At 44.7% G+C, this 23,392-nt stretch overlaps 1 protein-coding gene and 1 long non-coding RNA gene across 5 annotated transcripts; one reads left to right on the top strand and one right to left on the bottom strand.

Moving 5' to 3' along the window:
• Positions 1–357: 357 nt before the first annotated feature.
• Dennd10 (DENN domain containing 10) lies at positions 358–23,143 on the top strand. 4 transcript variants are annotated; one of them, XM_048338144.1, is made up of 9 exons: positions 364–448; positions 3,443–3,639; positions 5,213–5,292; positions 9,670–9,818; positions 10,795–10,906; positions 13,806–13,906; positions 15,660–15,755; positions 18,395–18,489; positions 21,835–23,143. In XM_048338144.1, exons 1-9 carry the CDS (start codon positions 394–396, stop codon positions 22,009–22,011), a joined length of 1,062 nt encoding a protein of 353 aa, XP_048194101.1. In that variant the 5' UTR covers positions 364–393; the 3' UTR covers positions 22,012–23,143. The 4 variants fall into 4 exon arrangements, with proteins under 4 accessions (XP_048194102.1, XP_048194101.1, XP_048194100.1 ...); XM_048338143.1 differs by having other exon boundaries at positions 15,648–15,755; XM_048338145.1 differs by lacking the exon at positions 5,213–5,292 and having other exon boundaries at positions 358–448; positions 15,648–15,755.
• LOC125346004 lies at positions 12,129–13,507 on the bottom strand. The gene is made up of 2 exons (XR_007209836.1): positions 13,054–13,507; positions 12,129–12,833 (listed from the first exon to the last, which is right to left on the bottom strand). It is a non-coding gene; the product is annotated as an uncharacterized LOC125346004 (long non-coding RNA).
• Positions 23,144–23,392: the final 249 nt, after the last annotated feature.

The following is a 23,392-nucleotide window of genomic DNA, read 5'->3' as shown; positions in this document are numbered from 1 at the left end:
TGCGAAGCAAACACTCTACCACTAGGCCACATTCCCAGCCCCGTGTATAAGACAAAAGTTCTAACAAAGTTAAAGATCGTCTTGGCTTTTGAGCTGAGAACAGTTTGGTTTTATAGGCAGAAAGAGGGTAGAAAAAGTAGAGCTAGAATGCGGAGGCAGAGGTAGAAGGAGGAAAAAGTCAGGAGGGGAAGGAAGACTAGAGTGGAATGTGGAGAAGGCCTGGGACCAGGCCGGATGCTTGGTGTGCCGCGGTAAGGGTGCGGTGTCCAAGGAGTTCGTAGGAAGTCCTGGCGTGGTGGGCGGGGCTAGGGAGGGTCGGGGCCCTGGGTGGGCGGGCCCGGCCCGGAGGTGGGCGGGGCCTGCGCCTCAGAGCCGGGGCGGCGGCGGCGGAAGATGGCTGCGGCTGAGGCGACCGACACCCAGCTGATGCTCGGAGTCGGGCTGATCGGTGAGGACGCAGGCACCCTGCCCGGCAGGCCCGCACCCCAGTTCCGTCTCGGTCCCCAGCGCCGCCCGCGAAGGGAGGGTGGGGCACCCTCGTGTTGAGCCGGGGCCTGCCCAGCCTGGGCCGGCCTCCTGGTCTCCCTGGCCGGGGGCTGCGCGCGGGGCCTGCGGCAACTACGGCCGTCCACATGCGGGACGGGGGCTCCTGCTCGCCCGGGGTTGCCCCGCGGAGCCGGAGGCCCAGGGTCTGCCCGAGGCCGAGAGGCTGCGCGGGGCGGCAGCGCCGGCGGAGCCCGCGGCCTCCGGGGAGCGGGGGGACCCCGCGTGACTGTCGCCTCGGCGCCCGCTCGCTCTATTGTGCAACCGGGGTGGGGACCTTGGTGGGGGCTGAGGACGCCGGCCCGGGAAGCGGGGGTAACGTCAGGCGAAGGCCCTGGGCGTCACTCATGCAGGATACACTCTCGGAAATGGCTGAGCCAGGACTAGATCCTTGCGGGGTAACCCCCAAACCTCCACTCCTAGCAGAGGTGAACGTCTGTCAGGTCCCTTTGGAAAAAGTCTTAATTCTCCTGCTACTTGAACACACCCCTGAACGCTGTCCTCTAGTGTACAAGAACATTGCTTAGGCTTAGCCAAACTGGAATTCTCAATGTCTCTAAAGGGTGAATCTGGGAATGGCTTCCTGTGTTCATTTCTGATGTGATTTTAAAACCGCTTCAAAACAGAGCCATGAATCTGAGTCTTGTTAGAAGGTACTCCTGAATTAAGGTCCAGTTAAATTCTGACTTAAGTAACTGAACAAGATGACTTAGTAGTAGTAGTACAAAGTACTTACAATTCCTAAATGCTTCTTGGTCAGTGTTACCCCTTCCTTCATCCTCCTCCATTTCCCCCCTCCTGTCTTTTTTTTGTTGTTGTTGCCAGTCCAGGGGCTTGAACTCAGGGCCTGGGCACTGTCCCTGTTTTTTTTTTGTTTTTTGTTTTTTGCTCAAGGTTAGCACTCTACCACTTGGGCCACAGTGTCACTTCTGGCTTTTTCTGTTTATGTGGTGCTGAGGAATGGAACAGAGAGCTTCATGCATGCTAGGCAAGCACTCTACTGCTAAGCCACGTTCCCAGCCCCACTCCTGTTCTTTTGATGATATATTTTGTGTGTATGTGTGCTGGTCCTGGGACTTGTACTCAGTACTGGGTGCTGTTCCAGTTTTTTTGTTTGAGGCTAGCACTCTACCACTTGAGCCACAGTGAAGTACAGAGGGGTTACAGTTTCATACTAAGGCAGTTACATTAAACATACAGTTTCGTGTAAGGCAGTGATTACATTTCTTGTGCAACTGGCTACTCCTTCATTTTTCCCTTGCCTTCCCCCTCCCCATTTTCCTCTCCCCGTGAGTTGTACAATTGGTTTACACCATATAGTTTTTATAAGTATTGCTGTTGCATTGGTTTGTCTTTTTATCCCTTGTCTCTTGATTTTGGTATTCCCTTTCCCCTTCCTAGTTCCAATACACATATATACAATATCCAAGGTACTAAAATCAGTTACAGTGTTATTAAGGGTAAAACCACCAGAAGGGAATACAGAAAAAAGAGGGAAAAAGGGCATGGTTTCACGTGGCATGTTGAAAATAACTACAACAGTGATATACCACTTGTTTCCATAACTTGAAGTTCATTTCTCTTAGCATCATCCTATGTGTTCATACGGGCATAGCTCTTGAGCTATTGTGATCTTCTGCTAGGACAATCCTAGACCTTCCTTTCTTTTTCTTTCCTCCCTTCCTCCCTCCATTCCTTCCTCCCTTCCATATACATACATATATAGAAAGAAAGATACACACACAGAGATGTTTAATGGCACACATAGGACTGGATAACCTTTATAAATATTTTAAAAGTTTTTAGGGACTGCCTATGTAGTGGTAGAGTATTTGTCTAGTTTGCAGGATGCCCTGGGTTCAAGCCCCCCAAAAGTAAATTAAGGAAAAATTTCAGTGCAGTATTTGCACAATTGATGTGTGACATGTTTTGAAAAAATTTACATCATATCCAATTATTTTGTGTTCCCCCAGCGCTAGGGATGGAAACCAGGGATTGCTTTATATTTGCACTCTGTTGGTAGGCTTTACCACTCAGTCCTCTTTCTTTCTTTCTTTTTTTAATTAAAAAAATTTTTTTTTGCCAGTCCTGGGGCTTGAACCCAGGGCCTGGGCCCTGTCCCTGAGCCTCTCTTTGCTCAAGGCTAGCACTCTTTATCACTTAAGCCACAGCACCACTTCTGGCTTTTTTCTGTTTATGTGGTACCAAGGAATTAAACCCAAGGCTTTATGCATGCTAGGCAAGCACTTTCCACTAAGCCACATTCCCAGCCCTCTTTTTTTTTCTTTAACAAACTTTTCTATATATTTATAACAGATTTTTCTCACAAGATAAAAACTTAGGTAGTTACAAATTAGTAAACATTTATGTGGCAGAAGATAGGGAGGAATTCTATCATATCTAAGGGCTAAAGTGTATATTTTTTCTTTTCTTTTTTCTGGTACAAGGATTTTGAACTTAGTCTTACAGTCTCAGCTTGTTTGGTCAGAGCTGGTACTCAACTACTTGAGCCATACTTCCAGTTCCTCTTTTTGCTGGTTAATTGGAAATAGAATCTGGGAACTCTTTTCTTCCCGAGCTGGCTTCAACCTGTGATCTTCCAGGTCTTAGCCTTCTGAGTATGTGGGAATTCAGGTGTGAGTCACTAGTGCCCAGGTAAGGCTAGATTATCATTTATGGTTTGTTATAAAAACCTATTTACTTAAAAAAAAAAAGCTATTTACTGAAGTGGGCTAAAATTCAAAATCATGGCTTCATGGGATTTGGGGTCTCAAGTACCCTAGGTTGCTTTATAAAATGAGTTATTAAAACTGACTCCACTTAGTGTTTCTCAGTAACCAATCAATTCACTTCCTTGCTGCTGTTTGACATTCTCACAGTGACCATCTTTCCACCATAGAAAAGGACACAAATGGAGAAGTTCTGTGGGTCTGGTGTTATCCTTCCACGACAGCTGCATTAAGGAATCTGCTGCTCAGAAAATGCTGCCTTACAGATGAAAGCAAACTTCTCCATCCCTTTGTCTTTGGTCAGTACAGACGAACATGGTTTTATATCACAACAACTGAAGTTCCAGATTCTTCTGTCTTGCAAAAGGTATTTAAAGTGAGATAAGAGTATTCCCATAACCTTTCGCTGCAGACCTTATGAAATATTAGTTTCAGTATGAATTTTCTTTTGTCACACTCATTCCTTTTATAACTGCGTGGTTGGTAGAGTTGTGATTAGTACAGAAATTTGCAGTGTACTCCCCTTTATCAAGTTTATAGTATGATGAAGTAGAGATGTAAATTTAGCTTAAAGCCATAGCTGATTAAAAGTGACAAGTATTTTCATCATAACTACAAACTATTGTAGCTAGGTGATAGGCTCACATCTGTAATCCCAATTACCCAGGAGGCTAAGATCTGAGGATCAAAGGTTGAAACCAGCCAGGGTAGACAAAACCACAAAACTCTTCTTTCGAACTAGACAGCAAGGGGGCTGGGAATATGGCCTAATGGCAAGAGTGCTTACATGAAACCCTAGGTTTGATTCCTCAGCACCACATATATAGACAATGGCCAGAAGTGGCACTGTGGCCCAAGTGGCAGAGTGCTAGCCTCGAGCATAAAAGGAAGCCAGGTACAGTGCTCAGGCCCTGAGTTCAAGGCCCAGGACTGGCAAAAAAAAACACACACACACACACACACAAAAAAAAAAACTAGACAGCAAAAAGCAGAAATAGAGCTGTGGCTCAACTGGTAGAGAATCAGCCTTGAGCAAAAAAGCTGATTAAGAGCTGAAAGCCCTGAGTTTAAGCCCCAGTATTGGCACAAAATAAAATAACTATTGTAGAGGACGTAATTATTCTTGGCAGAGTTAAGAATTTGTGTGTGTGTGCATGTGTGAGCACATGCGCACACAAGCACACACCAGTTCTAAAGCTTGAATGTGTGTATGTGCACACACGCACCAGTTCTAAAGCTTGAACTCAGGGCATAGGCACTATCCCTGAGCTTTTTTGGTCAAATCTAGTGCTCTACCATTTGAGCTGCAGCTCATCTTCCAGTTTTTGGTGGTTAATTGGACATAAGAGTCTCCTGGACTTTCTTGCCCTGGCTGGGGGCTGGCTTCAAAACATGATCCTCAGATCTCAGCCTCCTGAGTAGCTAGGATTACAGGCAAGAACCACCAGTACCTAGCTAAGAAAAGGTTTTTTATTTGCTTATGAATGATAAGAATTGTAGAAGTTTGAGAGCTACAAATAGCTCTTACCTGTGGTCCTAGCTACTCTGGTAGTTGAAATCTAAGGTTCAAAGTTCATTCAAAAGCCAGCTTAGGCCGACAAATTCTGGAGACTCTCATCTCTAATTAACCAGCAAAAAGCCAAAGTGGAGGTAGATTGCTAGCCTTAGGCAGAAAAGCTAAGGGACAGCGTGAGACCCCGAGTACAAGCCCTAATAATGGGAATGGAGGGAGGGAGGAAGGGGAGTTATACAGACACGTATATATATATGATAGAAGCATGTGAAAATCTAAATTTAGTTTTTTGCTTTTTAGTGCTGGTTATCTTGTATGCGAGGTTTGTTAGAATAATAAAATTACTATTCTATCACAGTATCTGTTAAATTCTATTAAAGTACCTTTAAAAAGTGTACCTTTTTTTTTGTTTGTTTCTTTTGGACAGGTGACTCATTTTTCTATTGTTCTGACCGCCAAAGATTTTAACCCAGAGAAATATGCTGCCTTCACTAGGATATTGTGTAGGTCTGTATAAAACTGTTAAATGCTAATATACCAAAATGGAAATCTCACTCAGTAGTGGCACAACAGATTTCTTCACAGAGGAAGTAGATTTCATCCCTCTGTCTCTCAGCTGTACAGCTTTATCTGTAGCAGCTATTTAGGGCTGTTCTGTAGAGAGAACCTTTTTTTTCTGCTTTGTTGACTTCTGTTCTGATTTGGGAAAGTGGGCTGGGAGAAGAGAAAAAGCAGTTTGCCGGCTGTTATACTTCCTGGGTATCTGGGGCACTTGCCACTTTTGGTCTGTTACTTCTCCTTACCTCCTGTCTAGGAATTTCCCTAGTAAAATGAGTAAGTTAAGTGCCTTAGGAACTGACCAGCTGCTTCATATATATCAAGGTCTGTGTGTGACATTTTGAGTAAACTTTTTTTTTTTTTTTTTTTTGCCAGTCCTGGTGCTTGGACTCAGGGCCTGAGCACTGTCCCTGGCTTCTCTTTTGCTCAAGGCTAGCACTCTACCACTGGAGCCACAGTGTCACTTCTGGCCATTTTCTATATATGTGGTGTTGAGGAATCGAACCCAGGGCTTCATGTATATGAGGCAAGCACTCTTGCCACTAGGCCATATTCCCAGCCCCATTTTGAGTAAACTTAATGGAGATTCAACCATGACTAAAGTAGACTCAGTTTCAGCTGAACTATAAAAAATATTGATTGAGCTCTCTATCTCTTTTATCTCTTTTTCTTCTTCTTCTCTTCTTCCTTCCCCTTTGTCCTCTGAGCGCCTCCATATTGTCTGGGCCAGCAGTTTACTCTCCCCCCAATAAACTCTTTTCTGCCTGAAAAAAAAAATTTATTGAGCCAGGTGCTGGTGGCTCATGCCTGTAATCCTAGCTACTCAGGACGCTGAAATCTAAGGATCATGGTTTGAAGCCAGCTGGAGCAGGAAAGTCTGTCTATGAAGACTCTTATCTCCAATTAACCACCAGAAAACTGTGGCTCAAAATGGTAGAGCATTAGCCTTGAGTAGAAAGCTCAGAGACAGTGCTCAGACTCTAAGCTCAAGCCCTATGACCAACAAAGTGTGTGTATATACATATATGTGTATGGAATATACTAATTCAGTTAGACATAGTTGCTCATGCTTATAATCATAGCTGCTTGGTGGCAGAGATCAAAGGCATTACAACTTAATGCTAGTCCATGTGAGATTCCATCTTGACCAGTGGCTGGATATAGTGGTATGTACGTGTCACTCTAAGGACATGCAGTAGTGCAAATGGGGTGGGGGGATCACAATCCAAGCCAGCTTAAGCACAAAGTGAGACCATATCTCAAGAAATAACCAACACAGAGCCAGGTGTGGTGGCTCATACCTTTAATCCTAACCACTCAGTAGGCTGAGATCTGAGGACCATGGTACAAAGCCAGCTTGAGCAGGAAAGGCCATGAGATTTTTCTCTCTAGTTAACCACCAAAAATCCAGAAGTGAAGCTGTGGTTCAAGTAGTAGAGTGCTAGCTTTGAGTAAAAAATGTAAGAAACAGTACTCAGGCCTTGAGCTCAAGACCTGGTACTGGTACAAAAGTAAAAGAAAGGGGCTGGAATGTAGCTTAGTGGTAGAGTGCTTGCCTAGCATGCATGAAGCCCTAGGTTCAATTCCTTAGTACCACATAAACGGAAAAGGCCAGACGTGGCGCTGTGGCTCAAGTGGTAGAGTGCTTTGAGCAAAAGATGCTCAGAGACGGTGCCCAGGCTGTGAGTTCAAGTCCCAGGATTGGCAGGAAAGGAAAGGAAGGAAAGAAGGAAGAACATAAAAGATCTTGCAGATGGCTCAAGTAGTATAGTGTCCACCTTTCACCAAAGTGTAAGTGTGAGGCCCTAAGTTAAAATCTTAGTACCACCAAAAAAATAAAACGTACCAGTCCACTCTTTTGTCTAATGGGCTTAAAATCTTTTTTTTCCCTAGTACTGGGGGGTTTGGCTTTTAATATTTCCATTAGGTAAAATTGTAATTCTAGATGCTATGTATAACCCTTGACCTATTATTGGTTCCAGTGATTTTATGGGAAAGGAAAGGAATTGTGTACGTTTTCAACACTGTAGGCTTAGGAAATGGATGCCTTTTGTCTTTTTGTAGGTGTGGGTTGGTACTGAGGCTTGAACTTGGGGCCTCCCACTCTCCCTTAGCTTTTTCACTCAAGGTTGGTGCTCTACCACTTGAGCCACCCCTCCACTTCTAGAATTTTTTTTGGATAGTTAGAGATAAAATTCTTACAGACTTCTTCCCTGGGCTAGCTTTGAATCATGATCCTCAATCTCATCCTTCTGAGTAGTCAGGATTACAGGTGAACCACCAACACTCCCAACTTTTTCCCTTTTTTAATACATGCATACTCCCCCACACACACCCACACCCCATGGTACACCAGAGCAGAAAACAAGAAGCAAACAAAATCTTCTCATTACCTAAAAGTTAGATTGTATTTTGAGTAAGCTCTTACAGGTTATGCAGCTAGCACAGTACAAAAACCTTCTTGATATCTGATGACAAATTCCAGGCATGTGGCTCACTTTAGAATATAAACAACTATCTGCTGATGTGGCACTGACACAGGGGAGGTTGTTACTACTTGAAGAGACTCTTTCTAGAAGCCACAAACTAAAATCACAGCAGACGTGTTTTTGAATAAACACTGGACTCCACTGCACTTGATTGCGTCAGGATTAGGTTACTCAGCAGAATTCCCTGGGAAATATTCTGAGCCCCCGAAGGCAGGGTTGCTTCAGACCCTACCTTCTGCCCAGGTGGAAGCCCAGAGGTTTTCTAGCTTCTGCAGAATGCATTATAGTATTCTGGATTCTCCTGTCACAGGGAAGAAATGAGGCCTCTGCTATTGCCACCCTCCTCCTGCCCTTTCTGCCCTCAGCCTGCATGTATATACCCACACGCCCACGCACACCTACACACACAAGCATGTACACACTCAGAGAAATCACTTTTTCATCAGAGAGAGGATAACATGGTGCACCTTTATGGCATGCTGCTCACTGTGATGCACTTCCTCCTCTTCTTCCCCTCCTTCCCTCCTTCCTTCTTTCCCTCCTATCTTCTCCTTCCTTCCTTCTTTCCTTCCTTCTTTTCTTCCTTCATGCTGTGTGTGTGTGTGTGTGTGTGTGTGTGTGTGTGTGTGTGTGTATGTGTATGTGTGTGTATCTCTGTACTGGGGCTTGAACTCAGGGCCTGGATGCTATCTCTGAGTTTTTGGCTCCAGGCTCATGCTTGACCTCTTGAGCCACATCTCCACTTCCACTTTTTGGATAGTTTATTGGAAAGTCTTATGGACTTCAGGCTGACTTCAAACCACAGTCCTAAGATCTCTTTTCTCTCTCTCTCTCTCTCTGTATCTCTCTCTCTCTGCCAGCCCTTGGGTTTGAAAAATATGGTCTGGGCACTCTCCCTGAGCTTCTTTTGCTTAAGGCTAGCACTCTACCACTTGAGCCACAGCACCACTTCCGGATTTTTTCTATTTATGTGGTTCTGAACTGAACCCAGGGCTTCATGCATGCTAGACAAGCACTCTACCACTAAACCACATTCCCAGTCCAGATTTCAGCCTCTTGAGTAGGTAGGATCACTGGCATGAGCCACCAACAGCTAGCTTTCTCTCTTCTTTTTTTGGTGCTGCATATGAAACCCAAGGCCTCCTGCAGGCAAGACACCCTTCCTACCATTGAGCTCCACCACCAGCTCCCAGTGGTATTTGGTTTTATTTGTTCTGACGAATTTTCAAGGGGAAGAGAACAGTGCTACACTTGAGCTATAAATGCGATCAGTTTCCTGTCAGCATTTTTTTTTTCCAGAAGTCTTAACTTGAAAAATGTTTCTACTGTGCATTTATCACTGGAAACTTGAAAGAGCTTGGATTTCTTAATTATCTAAATATAGCTACCTCTGGGAGCTCTGATAATAAGTATGGGCTCTACAGCTAATTACTGCTTTTGCTGTGAACAATGCATAAAACTTCCTGCCAAAGGAAATCGCAGCAGTAAAACAGAGTTGTATGACTAAGAACATTATTCGAGAACATTTGACATAAAAAGACATAATGCAATATTGCTGGGAATAATGAGCCTCAGAAAGCCCATAGTTAATTCTCTTTTGATAGGGAAGTTCTATAGTCTTCTCCATATGTAAAGAGAGAGCTGCCTTCAGAGAATTATGGTAGATCTGGCAGGTGTTTTCTAACTTCATGAGAGAAGAAATACATTTGGGAAGGTTTAGACATGCAGAAGTACATTAGCAGGCTGGCTTTAGACTGTGTAGAAAGTACCACTCCCTAACCTCGCCATGTGATTCACACCAAGGGAAGGCATGGCCACTTCTTACCCTTTCTTACAGAATGTACCTGAAACATGGGAGCCCAGTTAAAATGATGGAGAGTTACATTGCCGTTCTCACCAAGGGGATATGCCAGAGTGAAGAAAATGGGTCATTCCTTAGTAAGGACTTCGATGTTCGAAAGGCATACCTGGCAGGTTCCATCAAAGGTAAGAAAAGGCAAAGAAAGAAGAAACAAAACCCAGGCCAATAACAAAAGGTCTCCTTTTCATCTCCATATTGTGTTTTCTACACAGGAGGACACTTTAACCCCATACATCCCTATCAAAATGTTCTTTCACCAGTAAGCTGAATTTCTTGGCTTGAGGGCTCCCCTGACTTTCATAGTTATTCTTTTCTTCTTAGCAGCTCTTCCATCTAGAGCCCTCAAACTGCTGGTCCAGAGTCCCTAATTGAAAAATCCAACGTGGCAGAGGTTACTCTGTAAATCTAGAAGAAGGAAAAGGGGAACTCTGAAGATGAGGCTGTCCTCCATTCCTCCATGTCCTTCCACAGCACCTGACTGCTTTTATTTGTGTGTGTGTGCCAGTCCTGGGGCTTGAACTCAGGGGCCTTTTTTGCTCAAGGCTAGTGCTCTACTACTTGAGCCACTTCCAGATTTTTGGTGGTTAATTAGTCTTAGAGACTTTCCTATGCAGATTGGCTTTGAACCATGATCCTCAGATCTTAACCACTGATGCCACCACGCTATACCCTACCTGCCATCCTTTGTGTTTTCTGGGAATGTTGAGATGTTTAGTGCTCCTTCAAGTTAGCTGGTAAGGAGCTAAGTAATGTCCCGGGTGGGGGGTTCATGAATTTTTACATAAGGAGTAAGAAAGATATTGGTTCTTCACATCATTTATTTCATTTTACTTCCTTGTTGGTCCGGCTTCTCTGTATATCCATCCTAGAGCCCCTTCTGGGCCAGTTATCAGCAGCTAAGAATCACCTTGGCATGCAGACACATATGGATAATATACCTACCCACAAAATAAGGTCTTCTGTGCTTAACATCTGCTTAAGTCTATCTTCTATATTAAAAATGAGTTTTGTATTTGTATGATGAGAATTCTTTTTGTTAAAAGTCCTGTGCCATTACATAATACTTAATGCAGTAACATGCTAATTTCTGTTTATTTTTAGACATTGTATCCCAATTTGGAATGGAAACTGTTATATTACACACTGCACTGATGCTAAAAAAACGAATTGTCATCTATCACCCCAAAATAGAAGCTGTCCAAGAGTTCACCAGGTATCCTCATTAATTATTTAAACAGTGAATTTTCTTGGGAGATTGAGATACTACATGCTGCTGTGTGCTGTGTTCTATTGCATATTTGGTATAAATAGTGTGTACTAGCCTGGCCCCATGGCTCATACTTAAAATTCTAGCTACTTACATGATTGAGATCTGAGGCTCATAGTCTGAAGCCATCCTGGATGGAAAAGCTTGAGATTCTTTCTGTAATTAACCAGCAAAATGCTGCACTGGTAGCATGGCTCAAGTAGCCGAGCTCCAGTTGTAAGTGGAAAGAAAAGAAACAAATGAGAGCACAAGACCCTGGGTTCAGGCACTAGGACAAGCACACACATACATGTACACACACACACACACACACACCATTTTGGTCTGATGGTTCAGTTTAAATCTAGTGGCTCAAGGTCACTGACTTTGGACTGATTCTTCTTCAGCATTAGAAATAGGGAGTTAGGGGGCTTGGGATATGGCCTAGTGGCAAGAGAGCTTGCCTTGTATACATGAGGCCCTGGGTTCAATTCCCCAGCACCACATATACAGAAAACGGCCAGAAGTGGCACTGTGGCTCAAGTGGTAGAGTGCTGGCCTTGAGCAAAAGGAAGCCAGGGACAGTGCTCAGGCCCTGAGTTCAAGGCCCAGGACTGTCCAAAAAAAAAAAAAGAAAGAAATAGGGAGTTAACAAACTTTTCTTTCTGTAGAATAAATATATAAGGCTTTGAGCTATATGGTCTTTGTCCCAACTTCTTAGCTGCCTGAGTAACAGGAAAGTAACCATATACAATACATATGTAGTGAATGAGTATGGCTCTGTTAATAAAATTTTATACACAAAGACAGACAGCTGGCCCACAGTTCACAGTTTGTTGATCTCTGGGTTTTTGTTTGTTTGTTTGTTCCTATCCTGAGGCTTGAATTCAGGGCCTGCACACTGTCCAAGCTTTTTGTGCTTAAGGCTAGCACTCTACCATTTTTTTTTTTTTGGCCAGTCCTGGGCCTTGGACTCAGGGCCTGAGCACTGTCCCTGGCTTCTTCCCGCTCTAGGCTAGCACTCTGCCACCTGAGCCACAGCGCCCTTTCTGGCCGTTTTCCATATATGTGGTGCTGGGGAATTGAACCGAGAGTTTCATGTGTAGGAGGCAAGCACTCTTGCTACTAGGCCATATTCCCAGCCCCAGCACTCTACCATTTGAGCCATGGCTCCAGTTCTGGTTTTTTGAGTATTAATTTGGGATCAGAGTCAGACAGACCTTCCTGCTTGGGCTGGCTCAAACTGCAGTCCTCTGATCGTAACTTCCTTGAGTAGCTGGCATTCCAGTCAGGAGCCACCAGCACCTGGCCTTAATCTCTGCAGTGTGTTGTTTTCTCGACTCCATTTTACCATACTTTCTCATTATAATACAGTGAGTTTTTATTTACTAAATCTAACTTGTCCTTCAATTCTTTTTGAAAAGTTAAGATGAGTTAGCATTTGTGCTGAGTTTATTGCATCATGAGCATTATCTAAGACATCTTAAATTATTAAGCTTCTTCAAGGAAGCATCATTACTCTGTTTTATGAATGAGAAAATTGAGGGCTGGCAAAGGGTAAGTGGGAAGCTAATAAAAAGGAGAAGGGCTTTATAGACAGAAAGGCCTAGGTATCAATTCTTCAGAGGGAAGTTTGTTAGCTCTGTGACCACGTAAAACAGTGAGTGTCCCTAACCCTCAATGTCTTTATTTATAAAATGAAGATTATAAGACTTGCTTCTTAAGTTTAGTTTTGAGACTAGGAATATGTAATGTGCTTAATCATGTGCTTTGCCCTTAATATCTGTTTTAGGAATGATGGTTAGGATTATAATTGTTTTACCTTAAGTGAGAGCACCAGAATTTTCACCCTCCCTGTCTGGCCTCCAAACTCTGTATTTTGCTACAGCATGACCTAATGCTTTTTTTTTTTTTTTTTTTTGCCAGTCCTGGGGCTTGGACTCAGGGCCTGAGCACTGTCCCTGGCTTCTTTTTACTCAAGGCTAGCACTCTGCCACTTGAGCCACAGCGCCACTTCTGGCCAGTTTCTGTATATGTGGTGCTGGGGAATCGAACCCAGGGCCTCATGTATATGAGGCAGGCACTCTTGCCACTAGGCCATATCCCCAGCCCACCTAATGCTTTTTAAACTGCGTGTTCTTAGCTGCTGAGCTGTTACCTCATACCAGGGATTTCCAGAGCTACAGACAAATTCTGTATATCTTCCTACAGTACCTGTGCTGCCTTTAGAATTTTTATGGAAACTCATGTCTGAAAACAAACATGACATGATTTGCAAGTATGGCCAGAATCTTAAGTATAAATGGGAGACTTCTATAGAATTTCTTGCTCACAGGGACTACTTGGGTTATTAGTAGCTTTTTGTAGCTGATCTTACCCAAAAAGTAGAGTTTAAAATTTGACATTGTTAGCCAGATGCCAGTGGCTCACACCTGTAATGTTAGTTACTCAGAAGCTTGAGGTCTGAGGTTCAAGACTCAAAGCCAGTCAAAGCAGGAAGGTCCTTGAGACTCTTATCTCCAATTAATCACCAAAAAGCCAAAAGTGGAGCATGTGGCTCAAGTGGTAGAGCGCTAACCTTGAGCAAAAAACCCTCAGGGACAATGTGCAGGCCCTAAGTTCAAGCCCTAGTACACATAGATATGACATTTTAACTATTTTTTTTTTGTCTTTTCTTTTTTGGTACTGGGGATCGAACCCAGGATGTTGCACTTGCTAGGCAAGTGCTTTGCCACTGAGGTACATCGGTCTGTCCTCTGCCCCTGAGTAGCCACAGGACTCTACTCCTTTGTTTCCTCTCAGGATGAGGAAGTGAGCACCCAAGGTGTGGGCCAGCAACCATAGAGTTCTTGCTTTGATTCCCCAGGACTCTGCCTGCCTTGGTGTGGCATCGACAGGACTGGACTATCCTGCATTCCTATGTGCACCTCAGTGCCGATGAGCTGGAAGCCCTGCAGATGTGCACAGGTAGGCGGCAGCATCTGGGGGAGGAGAAGCTGTGCTTATTTGTTTGTTTATTTTTATTTTCTGGTGCCAGGGATTGAACTCAAGGGCCTCACACTTGCTAGGCTTGCTTCTCACAATTGACTCTCTATCCCTTGAGCCATGCCTCCAACCTAGCTTTCTGCTGATTACCTGGAAATGAAATCTCAAGGACTTTTCTATTCAGGTTGGACTCAAACTGCAAACCTCTAGAATAGCCTCTCTAATAGCTAGGATTACAAGTGTAAGCCATTGATGCCTAGCTAAAAATACTTCTAACTTAAAATTTGTGGTAAAATTCACATAAAACTTACTATCTGGGATCCAGCCCAGAGCCCTGTGCATGCTAGTAAAGCATTCTACCACTGACCTGGTCCCCACCCCTAAATTCAATCTAAGATTCTTTTTTTTTTTTTTTTTTTTGGCCAGTCCTGGGCCTTGGACTCAGGGCCTGAGCACTGTCCCTGGCTTCTTCCCACTCAAGGCTAGCACTCTGCCACTTGAGCCACAGCGCCCCTTCTGGCCGTTTTCCATATATGTGGTGCTGGGGAATCAAACCGAGAGCTTCATATGTAGGAGGCAAGCACTCTTGCCACTAGGCCATATTCCCAGCCCTCAATCTAAGATTCTTTAGAAGTGATTTGATTTTTAAACTCCAGACATTATCTTAAGCCTTCTCATATTTTTTTCCCCAAGGAAAGCTATTTTTTTTGTGTGTGTGTGTGGCCAGTCCTGGGCCTTGAACTCAAGGCCTAAGCACTGTCCCTGGCTTCCTTTTGCTCAAGGCTAGCACTCTGCCACTTGAGCCACAGCGCCACTTCTGGCCGTTTTCTATATATGTGGTGCTGGGGGATCGAACCCAGGGCTTCGTGTATACGAGGCAAGTGCTCTTGCCACTAGGCCATATTCCCAGCCCTAGGAAAGCTATTTTTAAATGATATTTTTATACTTGTATAATAGTAAGATTCTGAAAATAATGTAGTAATACAGTAGAACTGATAGTGTCTAATACATCCCTCAGAGATTGTGCCAGTTTGCCTTTGGTATAACATAGAGGAGAGGGTCTGGTTTTCCATGCCCCTTAACACCAAGTAGTGTTATCAAACTTCAAACTGTTTGCCAACTTGAATTGTATGTAGGGGTATTCCACTGTAGCGTTAACCTGACATTTCCTGATTCCTAACAAGGTTGTTTTATGTTGCTTATGTATTTGTCATTTGTGTTCCTTTACTGCAACATGACTTTTTTTGTCGGTCGTGGGGCTTGAACTCAGGTCCTGGGTGCTGTCACTGAGCTTCTTTTTGCTCAAGGCTAGCACTCTACCACTTGAGCCACAGCACCACTTCTGTTTTTTTCTGTTTATGTGGTGCTGAGGAATCAACCCAGGGCTTCATGCATGTTAGGCAAGCACTCCACCACTAAGCCACATTCCCAGCCCCTCCTCAGGCATTCTTGACCCAAATAACAATGACAAAAAAGCAAATGCTTTCCTTCAACCCTGCTCTTTGACACTGAAGTCAAACTTTGGAACATTTTGAGCTGTGCAGATTTCTTCCAGCAGTTAACATTAATATAATTTTAATCAGTGCCATAAGGTACAGCAAATATTCCTGCATAAGTAAGACTATGAAGAAAAGTAGATAACCTGTGAGACTCAGTTCTCTCTTGATACATTCAAATCATGATTTCTTCCTGCTCCAATAATTTGATCATCTTTGTAATACAGGTTACATTGCGGGCTTTGTAGATTTGGAGGTGAACAATAGACCAGACCTGTATGATGTGTTCGTGAATCTGGCCGATAGTGAGATCAGCATTGCTCCACTTGCAAAAGGTTAGTTCTCTATTCTATTCTGTTTGTCTCTGTGCTGTTATTGGCATGTATTTAGATACAAGCCAAGCAGTTTTTGTTGTTGTTTTGTTTTGTTTTGGTTGTTCATTGGGCTTGAACTCAGTGCCTGGGCACTGACCCTGAGCCTTTTCACTCAAAGCTAATGGTCTACTACTTTGAGCGGTAGCACCACTTCTGGTGGCTCACTCCTGTAATCCTAGCTACTCAGGAGGCTGAGATCTGAAGATCAAGGTTCAAAACCAACCTGGGCAGGAAAGTCCATGTGACTCATGTCCATAAGAAAACCGCAAGTGGTGCTGTGGCTTAATGTGGTAGAGCACTAGCCTTAAGCAAAAAAGCTCAGGGACAGTGCCCAAGCCCTGAGGTGAGGTCAAGCCCTACCACTACCACCACCAACAATAACAAATGGAGTCCAGTTCTGTCTGGCTTTGAACTCTGATCCTCAGATCTTACCTACCGAGTAGCTATGATTAGAGGCGTGAAGCAATAGCACCTGGCTTATTTTTAGGATGATATTTGGAAACCAGTACTTAAGAGCCCTCTTAAGCTGGTCTGTGGAAGCTGGAGACATTTTTCAGTGTCTAGAACATGTCATTTGTTCTTTCATACTTAGACATGTTTGCAATACAGACAAGATTAATGGTAATAGCTTTGTGTGGTCATCAACTTTTTCCTAAAAGCATGAACAGCTGAACGCTAGCATGTTAGGAATCTGTTTTAGATTCTGGCTCTGTGAGGTTTTATCTAGCAACTTCAAATTAAGAAAGCCAGCATTGGGCTGGGTGCCCATAGTTCATTCTCGGGAGGCTGAGATCTGAGGATCACTGTTTGAAGCCAACCCAGGCAAGAAAGTTTGTGAGACTATTATCTTCAATTAACTACCAAAAGAAAAGCCAGCAGCGGCGCTGTGTCTCAAGTGGTGGAGTGCTAGCCTTGAGCAATAAAAGCTCAGAGACAGCACTGAGGCCCTAAGTTCAAGCCCCAGAACTGGCATGCGTGTGTGTGCGCAAGCGCACACACACACACACATACACACACACACACACTCTCTCTCTCTCTCTTCTCTCTCTCTCTCTCAAAAAAAAAGAAGGAAAAAAGAACAAAAGAGAGAGAAAGGGAAAAAAGGAAGGAAGGACAGAAGGAAGGAAGGAAGGGAGGGAGGGAGAGAGAGAGAGAGAGGGAAGGAGGGAGGAAGAGGAAGGTAATTTTTTTTTTCCAGTCCTGGGGCTTGAACTCAGGGCCTGAGCACTGTCCCTGGCTTCTTTTTGCTCAAGGCTAGCACTCTGCCACTTGAGCCACAGCACCACTTCCTGCTTTTTCTGTTTATGTGGTGCCGAGGAATTGAACCTAGGGTTTCATGCATGCTAGGTAAGCACTCAACCACTAAGCCAAGTTCTTGGCCCAGATTACTTACTTTCTTTGTTGAGACAGGGATTTACTATGTAGTCTAGCTAGCCTCAGATTTTCAATCCTCCTTCCTCAGCTTCTCGGGTACTGGGATTAAAAATGTTACCACATCTGGCTCAGATACTGCCTTTTGTAAAGCCAAAGAGAGAGAAAACTAGCTGTGGCCAAGGCCACTTAAACTGAGGCTTGAGGCCAGAGGCATCTCTTCTCTGCTGGTGTAAAGCAAGCGCATCCCTGTTGGCACCATTTGAATGGAGTTTGTCCCTGGAGGTGACAAGAACTCTGTCAGCCTGTTGCAGACAGCAGTCTGGCTGTGGTTATGTGCTGTTTCCTCCACTGGTGGCAAAGGGCCTGAGCCCACGTGGTTCTCAGCAGTTCCCCGCCACACTGACAGGAAGCACGTCCTTCGCAACCTTCCCCACAAAGATTCGCTCAAGTTCTTCACTGTGAACGACTGGCTCTTGCCTTCCAGTTGCTGCTGATGTGTAGTCAGGGGTTTTTTTGCTCAGTTTTTTTTTCTGGAAAAATAGTAATTCTTGGCCTGGGAATATGGCCTAGTGGTAGAGTGCTTGCCTCATATACATGAAGCCCTAGGTTCGATTCCCCAGCACCACATATATAGAAAAGGCCAGAAGTGGCACTGTGGCTCAGGTGGCAGAGTGCTAGCCTTGAGCAAAAAGAAGCCAGGGACAGTGCTCAGGCCCTGAGTCCAAGCCCCAGGACTGGCCAAAAAAAAAAAAAAAAAGTAATTCTTATCAGGTAGGTGTGAAGGGGAAGTTCAATTCGGTGTTGGTGTATTATTATTATTATTATGTTTGGCCCACGGAGAGTATAAGTTATGCTCATGCCTTACCTCCAGTATGCCATTCCTTTTTATGTTTGTTTGTTTGTTGCCAGTCCTGGGGCTTGAACTCAGGGCCTGAGCACTGTCCCTGGCTTCTTTTTGCTCAAGGTTTGCACTCTACCACTTGAGCTCTAGCGCCACTTCTGGCCTTTTCTATATATGTGGTCCTGAGGAATCAAACCCAGGGCTTCATGCATGCGAGGCAAGTACTCTACCACTAGGCCATATTCTCAGCCCCGTGTCGTTCCATTTGTGTTTAGTAATCAACACCCTGTAGGAATGGTCTTCCGTTTCTAGTTAGACGGCATGGTTATTTCTAATTACGTAAAGTTGTAAATATTCACCCAGCACCTTTTTCTTACTCTCACAGAGGCCATGACAATGGGCAAACTACACAAAGAGATTGGCCAGCTCATTGTTCAGTCTGCAGAAGACCCGGAGAAGTCAGATAGCCAGGTTATTCAGGTAACTCCCTGATCCCATTCGTCACCTTTGTAGGCGTCCCAGCAGCACAGTGCCGAGGCAGAGGGAGGTGCCTGGGACAGGCCACCAGCATGCCGGGCTGTGATGGGCACAGTGATGACGGACACAGGTGCAGGCCAACGTGGGCATGGCTGTCGCTGGCCGGTGCTGAAGCCAACCCCTGGCGGTGAGACACGCAGTTGGACGAATGCTTCTCCAGGCCTGCCCAGAGCACTCTCTGCTAAGAGAGTTTTCACAGAGGCACGATGTAAACAGATTGCTGCCTGAGCCTGAGGAGGTAGATAGGTGGTCATCATCTAGCTTTGCTAGCTGGTCCTTTTCTATAAATACAAGTATAAATACATGCATTTACTTATGTATTTGTGTATATAATCTGAATTTGTGGAGACTAGCTATGCTGTCAATTTTGGGAAAAAAGTACTTGTTTACGATGTTGAGTTGACATGGTCCAGAAATTAATACCATATTGATATAGAAATGGCACTTATTTTTCTACTTGTACTAGAGTCGAGCCCTTTGTTAACAGCTACGGTCTTACCTATGTGGATTTGACTTCAGAAACAAAGTACTCTCTAAGGACTGCTGCCGGGGCTGGGGATATGGCCTAGTGGCAAGAGTGCTTGCCTTGTATACATGAGGACCTGGGTTCAATTCCCCAGCACCACATATACAGAAAATGGCCAGAAGTGGCGCTGTGGCTCAAGTGGCAGAGTGCTAGCCTTGAGTGGGAAGAAGCCAGGGACAGTGCTCAGGCCCTGAGCCCAAGGCCCAGGACTGGCAAAAAAAAAAAAAAAGGACTGCTGCCATGGCCCGCAGGGCAGCGCCTCCTGGAGTCTGTCTGCCAAGCGGACAGAATATCCAAGTGCGGGGCTGGGGATATGGCCTAGTGGCAAGAGTGCTTGCCTCCTATATATGAAGCCCTGGGTTCATTTCCCCAACACCACATGTATAGGAAACAGCCAGAAGTGGCGCTGTGGCTCAAGTGGTAGAGTGCTAGCCTTGAGCAAAAAGAAGCCAGGGACAGTGCTCAGGCCCTGAGTCCAAGCCCCAGGACTGGCAAAAAAAAGAATATCCAAGTACACCTGCAGGCGCCCTCCCTCTGCCCTTGCCAGGCTGGCGGACTGGGCCTTTCCATGGGTATCAGAACCCTTCTGGCTCCATCTCTTCTCTTTGCTGCCCCTATGCCTCTGGCTTGTTCCCAGCTCCTTGTTTCTCTTCTCAGGGGTCCAGCCTTGCCTCTCCCTGCCCATCCAAACCCATCTTAGACACTAGGGCCTGAGCAACTGCCTACTTTGTCTTCACCTATGCCACCAGGGCACTTCTGGGAAGCAGGCTGTCCTCAAACAGTCCTCCCATACATTTCTTCATGTGTGCACTTGCAGACTCAGTGCGCGCTCCATGGGCGCCGGCAGTACAAAACAGCAGGAGCCAAGGCCTGCTGTCATAGGACCTGTTTTAGTGGAGCAGATACATAGATAAGTGCTGTGACAGAAGCAAGGGGTTGAGATGGAGAATGTTGAGGAGGGGTAAAAGAGCTTTCTGAGATAGTGAGATGAGCAGAAGGTCAGGCTTCTGGCAGGGACTGGCTAACAGCACTTCCTGTTCAGTGTAAGTGGCCTGTCTACCCATGGCCAGGGAGAACGGCTAGCATTTCTCCTAAGGATCTGGACATTTGTGTCCATGTAAATAAGAATCACTAATCCTTTGCCCACCCCTTGCCAACATTAGAAAAGAATCACTCATTTTTACAGCGTTGGTCACATATGGAGGTTTGAGTTCCAGATTATTTAGGTTTGGGTTCTGCTTCACAGACTAGAAATGATGACATACGTGGCTGCATAATGTCTGAAATCGTGGGAAGGAATGTGAAGGAGTTAAGCAGGTTGTGGGGTTGAAAAATACTTAAATGAGTAAAGGATGTCAGCCAACCAGGCCCCAAAACATGACTTTGCGAGAGCTCTGGTGAGTCGTCAGGCGCACGCAGTCAGGGGCGGTGCAGTGGGGCTTTTAGGAAGAGAGGCCTTCCAACAGTAAACACCTAGGCATATGCCCACGGCACTGAAGGCAGGCTCAGATGTCTGCATGTCTGTGGTCACAGCAGCATTGATCAGAGTCAGCAAAAGGAGGAAGTCACCCAAGTGTCTAACAAACGAATGGGCAAACAAAACGTAGTGTGCACCAAGACAATAGAAATTATTCAGCCTTAGGAAAATAAAACTGAAGCCGGGTGCTAGTGGCTCACGCCAGTAATCCTAGCTACTCAGGAGGCTGAGATCTGAGGGTTGCAGTTAGAGTCAGCCTAGGCAGGAAAGTCTGTGAGATTTTTTTCTCCAGTTAGCCACCAGAAAACTATAAGTGGTGGTGTAACTCAAAGTGGTAGAACACTAGCATTGAGCAAAAGAGCTCAGAGACAGCATGTAGGCCTGAATTTAAGCCTCATGACTGACAAAAAAAAAAAGATGTTTTATTCATACTACAAAATGAATGGGAATTATGCTAATGATACAATAATGAATGGCATAATGATATTAAGGGTAAGAATGCACTTACTCAGAATGGGCAGATTTAATAGGAAGTAGAGGAAGGGGATTCTGAGGGTTAGAGATGAACAGGTACTGCTATGGTGTAGTTTCTCTTTGGGAAGGTGAAAAGATTCTGGAAATTGGGCTGGGGATATGGCCTAGTGGCAAGAGTGCTTGCCTCGTATACTTGAAGCCCTGGGTTCGATTCCCCAGCACTACATATACAGAAAATGGCCAGAAGTGGCACTGTGACTCAAGTGGCAGAGTGCTAGCCTTGAGCAAAAAGAAGCCGGGGGGGAGGGGGGGGGCTGGGGATATGGCCTAGTGGCAAGAGAGCTTGCTTCGTATACATGAGGCCCTGGGTTCGATTCCCCAGCACCACATATACAGAAAACGGCCAGAAGTGGTGCTGTGGCTCAAGTGGCAGAGTGCTAGCCTTGAGCAAAAGGAAGCCAGGGACAGTGCTCAGGCCCTGAGTCCAAGGCCCAGGACTGGCCCCCCCCCAAAAAAAAAAAAAAAAAGAAGCCAGGGACAGTGCTCAGGCCTTGAGTCCAAGGACCAGGACTGGCAAAAAAAAAAAAAAAAGATTCTGGAAATTGATGAGTTGTTCACACCATGATTACACTCAATGCTGCTTTAAAATGATTTTACAGGGCATTAAAAATACCTGTGATGCTGATTTTTCCAAGTCATTTTGTTTTCATAACTTGTAAAGTTAAGTCTGATTAACAGCTGAATTCTAGAGGAAAAATTTCAGATTTTTAGGTACCAATAACATACTGCTTTGTATTCTGCTCTATTGAAGGATATTGCCCTGAAAACAAAAGAAATCTTCACCAACCTAGCACCATTTTCTGAAGTCTCCAACGATGGAGGGAAGAGAGTCCTCAACTTGGAGGCCCTAAAGCAGAAACGATTTCCCCCAGCAACCGAAAACTATCTATACCATCTAGCAGCGGCTGAGCAAATGCTGAAAATCTGACTGTGAGCCGCACTGTCTGGTTGGCTGACATCAAGCTTTCCTTTCACCCTGATTTTCCATTAACGACGTAAATTACTGAAGATTACAGAGGAAATGTTATATTTTTTAGCCATTTATTTGAAAGTACTGAGATCTGACCCCAAAAGCCCTGAAATCCCACTGTGATTTCGTCCCTGCCTGCTGTCCGTGTGAGAGCGCTGTTTCCACTACACACGGTGTGAGCCAGCACTGTCCGGAGCGAGGGAAGAGCCTCAGTAACGCATTCCCCTGTGCCTCCTCGCGTAGCCATAAACTAACATTGATTTTCAGAAAGCTGCCTGAAGTTTTGGTTTGTATTCTTCCGGGAAGAACTGTAATGCCTCACGAGGAACTCTACTTTCTGAGCCAAACTGCTAAGCTTTCTGCAGAACTGTCTAGATCATTCAAGAGGCTCTGCAGTTGCACTTTCTTGTAAAAGATCCCCCCCCCCACCCCGGGCCTTTGAATGTTTTGCTTATATTATGAGGGTTTTGCAGAGATTTTATACTTTAGACAATTTTAAGAATCCATATTTATACTGCACAGAATGTAGGCATTTGGCAGATTTAAGCCATCGGCACTCTTCATTAGCCCCGCCCTGGCAATATTTAGGAAAGAAACCAGTCCTTATCTGGTAGCATCCATAGACGCCCCTTTCAGTATGAATCTCTGGGCCTTAAACAAAGCCTTCACAGGATTGGTAAGGGAGTGGATCGGCTTCTTGCAGGGGCCTAGACCAGAGAACGTAAGCATCTTGAAAGGCTTCAGTGAAAGTAGTCTGACCATGTGTACCTTTTTCATCGTTGATGTTACAGATGCCTAATAAGCACAGAGGTCTACATTAGATACTCATTTCATTATGTCTACTCATATTAATTAGGAAAGATTACTTTTCACTCAGCACTGCTGTCCTTCAAAAATCTTACCTGGAAACATGTTGGCAGGAAGTTTGTATTGGATCTTTTTTTCCCCTTGTTCTTATACATTTGTTAAGTAAAACAAACAAAATAAGCTTTCCCCTCCTTCCTGGTGGGCACAGTGAGGACCTGGAATGAGATGATGTTTACTGAGGCCAACAAGTGAGAATTAAATTTGCACTTTGTGACAAACAATACTAACGTCTTTTTCTCCATCATTTTTCTCATAATGTCCTTAGCTATTGATCAAGGTTGTTAAAATCACAAAGTTATGATACAGAAATTAAAGTGTTTTCATAGTCATGAAAAAAGAAAACCACCCTTTTCTCCAGCCCTGAAGGCGTCAGGGATCACGTGACCTGAGAGCTAAAGCCTTCTCCATGTTCTCCATCTGCCTGCTCCTGTCCACACACCTATTAGATGATGTCAGCCTTTGCCCATCCTTC

Source organism: Perognathus longimembris, chromosome 2 (genome assembly GCF_023159225.1).
Source record: "Perognathus longimembris pacificus isolate PPM17 chromosome 2, ASM2315922v1, whole genome shotgun sequence".
Classification (NCBI taxonomy): domain Eukaryota; kingdom Metazoa; phylum Chordata; class Mammalia; order Rodentia; family Heteromyidae; genus Perognathus; species Perognathus longimembris.
This window is presented reverse-complemented; position numbering and strand designations above follow the sequence as displayed.